The 13,275-nt window shown below is 45.5% G+C and overlaps 1 protein-coding gene across 1 annotated transcript in view; it reads right to left on the bottom strand.

The window, feature by feature from the left end:
* The window catches only part of LOC120022102 (potassium voltage-gated channel subfamily KQT member 2-like), a 91,667-nt gene that overhangs the window by 21,384 nt on the left and 57,008 nt on the right, over positions 1-13,275 (bottom strand). The window contains exons 9-10 of the mRNA XM_038965928.1: positions 5,542-5,610; positions 5,298-5,327 (exon numbers count right to left, since the gene is read on the bottom strand). Of these exons, the coding sequence (XP_038821856.1) occupies positions 5,298-5,327; positions 5,542-5,610 (99 nt within the window). The remainder of the gene's footprint in view (positions 1-5,297; positions 5,328-5,541; positions 5,611-13,275) is intronic.

Genomic DNA, 13,275 nt, shown 5'->3' with positions numbered 1-13,275 from the left:
GACATTATACAGACAGGTGTGTGCAAGTTGTAGAAACATCAAGGATGCTCAATGGAAACAGGATGCACCTGAGCTCAATTTCAAGTCTCATAGCAAAGGCTCTGAAAACGTATGCAAATAAGCTATTTCTGTTCTTTCTTTGCAATACATTTGCAAAAATGTCTAAACGTGTTTTCGCTTTGTCATTATGGGGTATTGTGTGTAGATTGAGAAGGGCAAAACATTATTAAATCAATTTTAGAATAAGGCTGTAATGTAACAAAATGTGGTTAGAAGTTAAGGGGTGCACTGTATATACAAACAAGTTATTTAGGTCAGAGAGGGGAGAGGCGTGGGTCATGAGGTAGTGTTTAATTTGTTTTTTAAAGCTCATTTAGCAGATTGTACAATGAGATGGGAGTTCCATGTAACCATGTCTCTATATAAAATGCCTTCAGAAAGTATTCAAACCCCTTGAATTATTCCACATTTTGTTGTGTTACAGCATGAATTCCAAATTGATAAAAAACATTCTCCAATCTACAAAAACATTTTTGCACATTTATTGAAAATTAAATACAGAAATATCTCATTTACATAAGTATTCACACCTCTGAGTCTATACTTTGGAGAAGCACTTTAGAAGTGATTACAGCTGTGAGTCTTTCTGGGTACATTCTAAGAGTTTTCCACACCTGGATTGTGCAACATTTGGCCAGTATTCTTTTCAAAATTCTTCAAGCTCTGTCAAAACGGTTGTTGATCATTGCTAGACAACCATTTTCAGGTCTTGCAATACATTTTAAAGTAGATTTAAGTCAAAACTGTGACACTGCCAACATTCTTGGTAAGTAACTCTAGTGTAGATTTGGCCTCGTGTTTTAGGTCATTGTCCTGCTGAAAGGTGAATACATCTCCCATTGTCTCGTGGAAAGCAGACTTAACCAGGTTTTCCTTTAGGAATTTGCCTGTGCTTGGCTCTATTACGTTTCTATTCATCCTGAAAAATGTGCCTGTCCTTAACGATTACAAGCATACCGATAACATGATGCAGCAACCACTATGCTTGAAAATATGAGTGGTACTCAGTAATGTGTTGTATTGGATTTGCCCCAAACATAACACTTTGTACTCATGATAAAACGTTTCCTTCCTCTCCAGCAACTGAGTTAGGAAGGACTCCTGTATCTTTGTAGTGACTCTGTGTATTGATACACCATCCAAAGTGTAATTAATAACTTCACCATGCTCAAAGGGATATTCAATGTCTGCTTTTTAAAATTTTTACTACCAATAAGTGCCCTTCTTTGCGAGGCATTGGAAAACCTCCCTGGTCTTTGAGGTAAAATCTGTGTTTGAAATTCACTGCTCGACTGAGGGACCTTACAGATAATTGCTTGTGTGGGGTACAGAGATGCGGTAGTCATTCAACAATCATGTTAAACACTATTATCGCACACAGCGTGAGTCAGTGCAACTTATTATGTGACTTGTTAAGCAGATTTTTACTCCTGAACTTTAGGCTTGCCAAAACAAGGGGGTTGAATACTTATTGACTCAAGACATTTCAGCTTTACATTTTTATTCATTTGTTAATGTTTTATTTTGAAAAACATAATTCCACTTTGACATTATGGCCTGGCCTTAGTATTCTTTGTTTTCTTTATTATTTTAGTTAGGTCAGGGTGTGACATGGGGAATGTTTGTGTTTTGTCGTTTTGGGTGGTTTTATGGTAAAGGGGGTGTTGGGTGTAGTGTATGAGTTTGTGTTGAGTGAATGTTTCTAGGTATGTCTATGGTTGAGTTAATGTTTCTAGGTATGTCTATGGTTGAGTGAATGTGTCTAGGTATGTCTATGGTTGCCTGAGTGGTTCTCAATCAGAGACAGATGTCTTTCATTTGTCTCTGATTGGGAGCCATATTTAAGGCAGCCATGGGCATCATGCATTTGTGGGTAATTGTCTATGTCTAAGTGTTTAGTGTCAGCACTTATGTTTGAATAGCTTCACGGTCGTCTGTTTTGTTGTTTTGTATAGTGTTCGTTTCGTTTTCGTCTTCTTTCTTAAATAAAGAAGATGTACTTTCCACACGCTGCATTTTGGTCCTCACTCTCTCCCATTGACGATCGTGACAGAATTACCCACCAATGCGGGATCAAGCAGCGTGATAAGCGGCAACAGGAGCAGCGCAAGGAGGAATGGCAATGGGAGCGTAATCTGGACTACACTACGTGGGAGGAGATCGACAGGTGGGCGATCGACCCAGGGCGAGTGCCGGAGCCAGCCTGGGATTCTCTGGCGCAGTGCGAGGAGGGATACCGGCGAATGGAGGCAGCACGACGACGCGGTAGGAAGCCTGTGAGTCAGCCCCAAAAAATTATTGGGGGGGGGGCTTAGAGGTAGTGGGCCGAGGGCAGGTAGGAGACCTGCGCCCACTTCCCAGGCTAACCGTGGAGAGCGGGAGTACGGGCGAACACCGTGTTACGCAGTAGAGCGCACGGTGTCTCCTGTACGTGTTCATAGCCCGGTGCGGGTTATTCCACCTCCCCGCACTGGTAGGGCTAGATTGGGCATTGAGCCAGGTGCCATGAAGCCGGCTCAACGCGTCTGGTCTCCAGTGCGTCTCCTCGGGCCGGCATACATGGCACCAGCCTTACGCATGGTGTCCCCGGTTCGCCTACATAGCCCGGTGCGGGTTATTCCACCTCCCCGCACTGGTCGGGCGACGGGGAGCATTCAACCAGGTAAGGTTGGGCAGGCTCGGTGCTCAAGGGAGCCAGTACGCCTGCACGGTCCGGTATTTCCGGCGCCACCTCCCTGCCCCAGTCCAGTTCCACCAGTGCCTACACCACGCAACAGGCTTCCAGTGTGTCTCCAGAGCCCTGTTCCTCCTCCACGCACTCGCCCTATGGTGCGTGTCTCCAGCCCGGTACCACCAATTCCGGCACCACGCACCAAGCCTCCTGTGCGTCTCCAGAGTCCTGTGCATCCTGTTGCTGCTCCCCGCACTAGCCCTGAGATGCGTGTCCCCAGCCCGGTACCACCAGTTCCGGCACCACGCACTAGGCCTAATGTGCGTCCCCAGGGTCCAGTATGCCCTGTTCCTTCTCCCCGCACTAGCCTGAAGGTGCGTGTCCTTAGCCCGGTGCCTCCAGTTCCGGCACCACGCACCAGGCCTACAGTGCGCCTCATCCGGCCAGAGCCATCCGTCTGCCCAGTGCCATCTGAGCCATCCGTCTGCCCAGCGCCATCTGAGCCATCCGTCTCCCCAGCGCCATCTGAGCCATCCGTCTCCCCAGCGCCATCTGAGCCATCCGTCTCCCCAGCGCCATCTGAGCCATCCGTCTCCCCAGCGCCGTCTGAGCCATCCGTCTGTCCCGAGCCATTAGAGCCGCCCGTCTGTCCCGAGCCGTCAGAGCCGTTAGTCAGTCAGGAGCCGCTAGAGCCATTCGTCAGTCAGGATCTGCCAGAGCCGCCAACCAGACAGGATCTGCCAGAGCCGCCAACCAGACAGGATCTGCCAGAGCCGCCAACCAGACAGGATCTGCCAGAGCCGCCAACCAGACAGGATCTGCCAGAGCCGCCAACCAGACAGGATCTGCCAGAGCCGCCAACCAGACAGGATCTACCAGAGCCGCCAACCAGACAGGATCTGCCAGAGCCGCCAACCAGACAGGATCTGCCAGAGCCGTCAGCCAGCCATGAGCGTCCAGATCCGTCAGCCAGCCATGAGCAGCCAGATCCGTCAGCCAGCCATGAGCAGCCAGATCCGTCAGCCAGCCATGAGCAGCCAGATCCGTCAGCCAGCCATGAGCAGCCAGATCCGTCAGCCAGCCATGAGCAGCCAGATCCGTCAGCCAGCCATGAGCAGCAAGATCCGTCAGCCAGCCATGAGCCGTCCAGCCAGGATCCGCCAGAGCCGTCATCCAGCCAGGATCCGTCCCTCAGTCCGGAGCTGCCGTCCCTCAGTCCGGAGCTGCCCCTTATCCTGGTGCTGCCCCTTATCCTGGTGCTGCCCCTTATCCTGGTGCTGCCCCTTAGTCCGGTGCTGCCCCTTAGTCCGGTGCTGCCCCTTAGTCCGGTGCTGCCCCTTAGTCCGGTGCTGCCCCTTAGTCCGGTGCTGCCCCTTAGTCCGGTGCTGCCCCTTAGTCCGGTGCTGCCCCTTAATCCAGTGGGGTTAATGTGGAGGGTGGCCATTTGGAGGAGGCTACGAAAGCGGGTAGTGACTATGGTGGGGTGGGGACCACGACCAGTGCCAGAGCCGCCACCGTGGACAGACGCCCACCCAGACCCTCCCTTAGACTTTATGCTGGTGCGCCCGGAGTTCGCACCTTAAGGGGGGGGGGGGTTATGTCACGCCCTGGCCTTAGTATTCTTTGTTTTCTTTATTATTTTAGTTAGGTCAGGGTGTGACATGGGGAATGTTTGTGTTTTGTCGTTTTGGGTGGTTATATGGTAAAGGGGGTGTTGGGTGTAGTGTATGAGTTTGTGTTGAGTGAATGTTTCTAGGTATGTCTATGGTTGAGTTAATGTTTCTAGGTATGTCTATGGTTGAGTGAATGTGTCTAGGTATGTCTATGGTTGCCTGAGTGGTTCTCAATCAGAGACAGATGTCTTTCATTTGTCTCTGATTGGGAGCCATATTTAAGGCAGCCATGGGCATCATGCATTTGTGGGTAATTGTCTATGTCTAAGTGTTTAGTGTCAGCACTTATGTTTGAATAGCTTCACGGTCGTCTGTTTTGTTGTTTTGTATAGTGTTCGTTTCGTTTTCGTCTTCTTTCTTAAATAAAGAAGATGTACTTTCCACACGCTGCATTTTGGTCCTCACTCTCTCCCATTGACGATCGTGACAATTATGGGGTAATGTGTGTGACAAAAAAAATAATCTCATTTTAATCCATTTTCAATTCAAGCTGTAACACAACAAAATGTGGAAAAAGTCAAGAGGTGTGAACGCACTGTAACACTGTGCGTTGTGTTAATTTTGTATAGTGTTGATATGAACCCTCTAAGTACAGTGAAGGGCAAGGCGTGCTGCTCTATTCTGGGCCAGCTGAAGCTTTCTTGGGTTATTCTTTGCTGCGCCTGACCACATAACCGTGAAATAGTCAATATGTGATCAAACTAGAGACAGTAGGACTTGTTTGGTCGAGTGTTGGTCACCTTAGTGACATGGCTGGTACTCTCAACATTGGTGACTGTTTTGAACGGTCTTCAGGTCCAGTGTCGACTTTAAAACTGACCAGAAATTTGGGATGGAGATGAGTGAAATAGATTATTTTGACCTCGTTGTAAGATAAGGTTTTTGATACTGACCTTGGGGAGGGCTCCGGTTGGGGTTCCTTCCTGTTTGGTCAGGAAACACAAAGACACACACACACACACACAAACAAACAAACAGACACATACAGTACATTCAATTGTCAATAATCTGTCAAATCTGACATAGTAGTATTGACGCTATATTTTTTATAGATATAGTAGCACACTATATTTTCCATAATGTTTCATAATGCTATAAAGATTTTAGGAGATGATGAATTCGGATTTTGTTTCTGACCTGAATGACAGTCCCGACTTGCTCTTCAGATTTCTTAGTAGATCCAGTTGATTTAGTGGCGGGATCAGTCTACTTATAAATAAAAGACAAAAGATGTGTTGGTGTTACAAGGAAGAATAAAAAACATACCCCAGCACAGCTTTACTGCATATAGAATGGCTTGGTTTTGTTTCAAATGTTCTATATGAATGTATATTATTCCCGAAGCAATCCCTGCCATTTATGGGTAGTAGGCCATTTATGGGTAGTAGGTTGTAGATTTCAATTTTACTTGATTTCATATGCCTCCTTACCAAGACCTTGAATTCTGTGAGGATGTTTTCAATTGCCCTGTAACCAGAACTAGAACCAGAACTACATTTTCATAATTTTTTTGGAATGCAGATAAGAGAATGTGACACAGTAACAAACAACTGCAATTACTATCCCATTCATTAATCGTCCAAAGTTTTGTAAAAGATACTTGTCTTACGTAATATAATGTTCGATTAAACTTCACTGTAGTCATACAGCCCTTGAATTCAATTTGACACCCCAACTTTCAAAGTAGCCTGTTGTTCCTTATGAGACAGGCACACTTTAATTTATCTAAGACTTGCAGTACCTATCCAATAGAAACCTTTCCCTGCAGATGAGGTAAAAAGTACCCAGTCCTTCGGGCCTGGGGCCCACTATGCGACAATCAGATATGGCCCAGTTGCAGGCCCGTTTGCCTTTTTCCCTTCAGCCATCAATCAATACTCAAGCTCAAGTTAGCCATCTACACACCTGGCATAGAACATTCACATTAACAAAGACTAATCACTACCAATATGTTTAGACACGCATGTGACATCACCAAGGGGACCAAATAGTCACAAACGAACTGAAATTGTGAACCATAATTCATCAAAATTAAATTTGAAAACATCAGTCTTTTTCATTTGTCTTCATCTGTGTGTGTGTTTGTGTGTGTGTGTATAATGGTATGCCGTGCTGTATTTTTGTGTGCTATGCCAAGAGAGCGAGAGCAAGATAGAGAGCGACAGCAAGTGCGAGTGTGCGTGCGCGCTACTGGGCATCTAATATGATGAGAAGATGGTGCTGCAGTGGATAGCTGACCAATTCTGCTATTTTGTGTTTTCTTTACACTGATATTAACTTTTTTTGCACATAATATTTCTACCATAATTTCCTATGACCAAAAACATCTTCTGGATATCAGAACAGTGATCATTAACCTAAATTCTTAACTATATTTTTGGCTAAGGGCTTGTAAGTAAGCATTTCACAGTTCCTGTTGTATTGGGCGCAATTGACAAATAAGATTTGATTGACGATTTTTACTTCAATGAGTCAGCAGCTGTGGACTGCTCATTCTGGGCCAGGCCCTAATCCCCGGGACTCGAAAAAGGAAGAGATGGCGCAAGAGAGGCAAACGAGCAGGCTCCCTGATGAGACTAAATAAACCGCCTCTACCGTCCATTCTATTGGCGAACGTACAATCACTAGAGAACAAACTGGACAAGCTCCTTTCGAGACTATCCTATCAACAGGACCTGAAGCACTGTAATATCCTATGATTATCTGGGTCGTGGCTGAGCAAGGACATGGATAATATACATCTAGCAGGTTTTTCTATGCATCGTCAAGACCGAATGGCAGCTTCTTGTAAGGTTAAGGGGAGGTGTCTGTCTCTGTTAAAACAACAGCTGGTGTGCAATCTCTAATGTTAAGGAAGTCTTTTGTCCACCCGATTTAGAATACCTCATGATAAGCTGCAGATCATACTATTTACATGTTTCATAGCTGTCTATTTACCACCACAAACTGATGCCGGCACTAAGATCACACTCAACGAGCTGTATATAGCCATAAGAAAACAAGAAAATGCACATCCAGAGGTGGCACTCCTAGTGGCTTGTGATTTTAATGCAGGGAAACTGAAATCCGTCTGACTTAATTTTTATCAGCATGTCACCTTTACAACTAGAGGAGACAAAACTCTAGATCACCTTTACTCCACACACAGAAACACATACAAGGCCCTCCCTCGCCCTCCCTTTGGCAAATCAGACCATAACTCTATCCTCATGCTTCCTGCTTACAAGCAAAACTCAAACAGAAAGTACCAGTGCTCAATACGGTGGTCAAGTGGTCCGATGAAGCGAATATTAGGCTACAGAACTATTTCGATAGCACAGACTGGAATATGTTCCGGGATTCATCTGATAACATTACCACATCAGTCACCGACTTCATTACCGTACGTACGTACATACATATCAATACATGACTAAGATCGAATCCTACTATGCCGGCTCTGATGCTCGTCTGATGTGGCGGGGCTTGCAAACTATCACGGATTACAAAAGGAAACCCAGCTGCGAGCTGCCCAGTGATGCGAGCCTACCAGACAAGCTATATTTCTTCTAAGCTCGCTTTGAGGCAAGCAACCAAGCATGAGAACACCAGCTGTTCCGGACGACTGTGTGATCTCTCTCTCCATAGCCGATGTGAGTAAGACCTTTAAACAGGTTAATATTCACAAGTCAGCAGGGCCAGACGGATTACCAGGATGAGTACTCAGAGCATGCGTTGACCAGCTGGCAAGTGTCTTCACTGACATTTTAAACCTCTCCCATTCTGTAATATCAGCATTCAACACCATACTCCTTTCCAAGCAGCTCAGGACCCTGGGACTGAACACCTTCCAACTGCAACTGGATCCTGGACTTCCTGACGGGGCCCCCAGGTGGTGACGGTAGGCAACAACACATCCGCCACACTGACCCTCACCACAGGGGCCCCTTAGGACTGCGTGCTTAATCCACTCCTGTACTCCCTGTTCACCCACAACTGCATGGCCACGTAGGACTCCAACACCATCATTAAGTTTGCTGATGACATGATGGTGGTTGGCCTGATCACTGACGATGAGACAGCCTATAGGGAGGAGGTCAGTGAGCTGGCAGTGTAGTGCCAGGACAACAACTTCTCCCTCAACGTCAGCAAGACAAAGGAGCTGATAGTGGACTACAGCAAACGGAGGGCCGAGCACGCCCCCATCTACGTTGAAGGCTGTAGTGGAGTGGGTCTCGAGCTTCAAGTTCCTCGGTGTCCACATCACTAAGGACTTATCATGGTCCACAAACACCAACACAGTCGTGAAGAAAGCACGACAATGCCTCTTCCCCCTCAGGAGGCTGAAAAGATTTGGCATGTGCCCTCAGATCCTTAAAAAGTTCTCCAGCTGCACCATTGAGAGCATCTTGACTGGCTGCATCTAGGGCTGTGGCGGTCTCACGGCAATAGCCTGTTAATTAACATAAACAAGTTTAGCATCTCCAGGCCTCCACCCATACAAGCTGCATTCAAGCCGCTGATGTGCGCCTTTAGAACATCTACATTTAAAAAGTATAATAAATCTATTTAATATACACCATCACAATAAATCCATTATTTATTTTAGTCAGGTCTAAAGAAACATTATGATATGAATAACAATTTATTTTAGAAGAACAGAATATGAGTTGGTTTACTGTATGTTATCTGGCAATGCTCAATGCCATAGGCTTGTTCATTTAGCTGAAAATATATGCTTATAAGTCCTGTGCCATTATTTTACAGACTCCTTTTTAAAATCTGCGTCCTTCTCCAAAGCTCAGTTGTCCTGAGTCTGCACAACACTGCCAGGACCTAGGATCAAGGGAGGCACTCAAGTTTTTTAATCCCATATCGCTTGACACATTCATGAAAATAGTAATGGCCTCTAAACCTTCAAGCTGCATACTGGACCCTATCTAACTAAACTACTGAAAGAGCGGCTTCCTGTGCTTGGCCCTCCTATGTTGAACATAACAAATGGTTCCCTATCCACCGGATGTGTACCAAACTCACTAAAAGTGGCAGTAATAAAGCCTCTCTTGAAAAAGCCAAACTTTCATAAAAAATTATCGAATCTCCCTTTCCTCTCAAAAACGTTTGAAAAGCTGTTGTACAGCAACTCCCTGCCTATCTGAAGACAAACAATGTATACGAAACACTTCATTTTTAGACCCCATCGTAGCACTGAGACTGCACTCGTGAAGGTGGTAAATTACCTTTTAATGGCGTCAGACCAAGGCTCTGCATCTGTCCTCATGCTCCTAGACCTTAGTGCTGCTTTTGACACCACATTCTTTTGGAGAGATTGGAAACCCAAATTGGTCTACACGGACAAGTTCTGGCCTGGTTTAGATCTTATCTGTCGGAAAGATATAATTTTGTCTCTGTGGATGGTTTGTCCTCTGACAAATCAACTGTACATTTCAGTGTTCCTCAAGGCTCCGTTTTATGACCACTATTGTTTTCACTATATATTTTACCTCTTGGTGATGTCATTCGGAAACATCATGTTAACTTTCATTCCTATGCGGACGATACAAAGCTGTACATTTCAATGAAACATGGTGAAGCCCCAAAATTGTCCTCCCTGGAAGCCTGTGTTTCAGACATAAGGAAGTGGATGGCGGCAAATGTTTTACTTTTAAACTCGGACAAAACAGAGATGTTAGTTCTACGTCCCAAGAAACAAAGAGATCTTCTGTTGGATCTGACAATTAATCTCGATGGTTGTACAGTCGTCTCAAATAAAACTGAAGGACCTCGGCGTTACTCTGGATCATGAGCTCTCTTTTGACGAACATATCAAGACCATTTCAAGTACAGCTTTTTTCCATCTTCGTAACATTTCAAAAATCAGAAACGTTCTGTCCAAAAATGATGCAGATAAATGAATCTATGCTTTTGTCACTTCTAGACTAGACTACTGCAATTCTCTACTTTCTTGCTACCAGGATAAAGCAGTAAATCAACTTCAGTTAGTGCTAAACACGGCTGCTAGAATCTTGGCAAGAACCAAAAAATGTGATCATATTACTCCAGTGCTAGCCTCGACACTGTCTTCCTGTTAGGGATAGGGCTGATTTCAAGGTTTTACTAATAACCTACAAAACATTACACGGGCTTGCTGCTACCCATCTCTCCGATTTGGTCCTGCCGTACATACCTACACATACGCTACGGTCACAAGACGCAGGCCTCCTTATTGTCCCTAGAATTTCTAAGCAAACAGCTGGAGGCAGGGCTTTCTCCTATAGAGGTACATTTTTATGGAATGGTCTGCCTATCCATGTGAGAGACGCAGACTCGGTCTCGACCTTTAAGTCTTTATTGAAGACTCATCTCTTCAGTAGGTCCTATGATTGAGTGTAGTGTGGCCCAGGGGTGTGAAGGTGAACAGAAAGGCACTGGAGCGACGAACCACCCTTGCGGTCTCCGCCTGGCCGGTTCCCCTCTCTTCATCGTGATTCTCTGCCTCTAACCCTAGAGTCACTGGTGCTCTTCCATCCCATCCCTAGGAGGGGTGCGTCACTTGAGTGGGTTGAATCACTGACGTGATCTTCCTGTCCGGGTTTGGCGCCCCCCTCAGGTTCGTGCCGTGGGGGAAATCTTTGTGGGCTATACCCGGCCTTATCTCAGGGTAGTAAGTTGGTGGTTGAACCCTCTGGTGGTGTGGGGGCGTGTGATTTGGCAAAGTGGGTGGGGTTATATACTGCCTGGTTGGCCCTGTCCGGGGGTATTGTCGGACGGGGCCACAGTGTCTCCCGACCCCTCCCGTCTCAGCCTCCAGTATTTATGCTGCAATAGTTTGTGTCGGGGGGCTATGGTCAGTCTTATATCTGGAGTATTTCTCCTGTGTTATCCGGTATCCTGTGTGAATTTAAGTATGCTCCCTCTAATTCTCTCTTTCTCCCTCCCCTCCCGGAGGGACTGAGCCCCGGGACCATGCCTCAGGACTACCTGGCCTGATGACTCCTTGCTGTCCCTAGTCCACCTGGTCGTGCTGCTGCTCCAGTTTCAACTGTTCTACCTGTGGCTATGGAACCCTAACCAGTTCACCGGACGTGCTACCTTGTCCCGGACCTGCTGTTTTCGACTCTCTCTCTACGACACCTGCTGTTTCTAACTCTGAATGCTCGGCTATGAAAAGCCAACTGACATTTACTCATGAGGTGCTGACCTGTTGCACCCTCTACAACCACTGTGATTATTATTATTATTATTATTATTATTTGACCCTGCTGGTCATCTATGAACGTTTGAACATCTTGGCCATGCACTGTTATAATCTCAACCCAGCACAGCCAGAAAAGGACTGGCCACCACTCAGACTCTTGTTCCTCGCTAGGTTTCTTCTTAGGTTCCTGCCTTTCTAGGGAGTTTTTCCTAGCCACCGTGCTTCTACGTCTGAATTGCTTGTTGTTTGGGGTTTTAGGCTGGGTTTTTGTATAGCACTTTGTGACATCGACTGATGTTAAAAGGGCTTTATAAATACATTTGATTGATTTGATTGATTTTATATTAAAAACAATATAACTGAACTTAGCTGAATAAAATAGAAAGGATATTATTCCCATTCTGGAGCATGTGCGCATATGAAGTGTTTATGTTGAGCATAAAAGTGATCCTTTGAAACAGGTCCTATACGCTAGATTTAGAGTTACTTGGCAACTTTCGTTGTGAATGATACAACCCTTAGAATGTCTTAGAAATCAAAACATATATGGGCTGCATGATGCAACTAAAGGCTATTGATGATTTGAGAAAGTCAGGGGAAAAAAGCTTGGGCTCCGTTTCTTGCTTCAGGCTGCACAGCTATTCAGTCATCAAGTGATCATATTTTCATATTTTTCATATTTTCGATTTAGAATGGCCCGTCAATGGGCAGGGGGGGGCAAGGGAAAAACAGGGGCAAGGGGAAAAAGACATGTAATCCATGTGCACTCGAATAATGGAGGACGTGCGCATTCCGCCGCTACGTTATTTCAAGGATGGCGGACAGGATACTTCGGGTTAATCATGGAAATGTGCTTAATATGAGCAGCTGAGAAAGAAATCGAAAAAAACACAGATTTCACTCCACACATCAACCACTGTTTGAGGAGCATGCGCTCGCTGCGTGACAGGTGATATACCGACCAAACTCTGTATGTCACGGGCTCTCCAGCCCTGTTCCTGCAGTTACCCAGTGCTTCGGGAACATCGATAGTCAAATGTTTTCACAACAATACATATTTCACTAAACTGTTGACAACCCCTCTATGTGCTTGAGAAAGGAATGAAGGAGATGGAAACGCATGGTGGTGATATTCTGTAGCTGAAAGGTCATGTGTCAGTATATTAATTATATAAATATAAAACATTCCCTATTACTAGACTATTGAAAATTATACAAATGTACGTTCTCTCCCAGACTCGTAGATAGAAGTTTTGGAGCGTAGCATAAGACAACCCAGTCCATCCAGTATGCATAACAATACAGTCCACAATTTTATTGCGGTGTGGCGGTAATCCGGTCACCGCAAAAGCCCTAGCTGCATCACCACAAGGTATGACAACTGCTTGGCATCCGACTGCAAGGCGCTACAGATGCTAGTGCGTATGGCCCAGTACATCATTTTTTTCTCATCAATCTACAAACAATATCCCATAATGACAAAGCAAAAACAGGCTTTTAGACATTTTTGCTCGTTTATTTAAAATAAAAAACTGAAATATCACATTTACATAAGTATTCAGACCATTTACTTAGTATTTTGTTGAAGCACCTATGGCAGCGATTATAGCATCGAGTCTTCGTGGCTATGACGCTACAAGCTTGGCCCACCTGTATTTGGGGAGTTTCCTTCCATTCTTCTCTGCAGATCCTCT

This window comes from Salvelinus namaycush, chromosome 2 (genome assembly GCF_016432855.1).
Source record: "Salvelinus namaycush isolate Seneca chromosome 2, SaNama_1.0, whole genome shotgun sequence".
Classification (NCBI taxonomy): domain Eukaryota; kingdom Metazoa; phylum Chordata; class Actinopteri; order Salmoniformes; family Salmonidae; genus Salvelinus; species Salvelinus namaycush.
The sequence above is the reverse complement of the archived record's forward strand: the minus strand, read 5'-3'. Positions and strand labels throughout refer to the sequence as shown.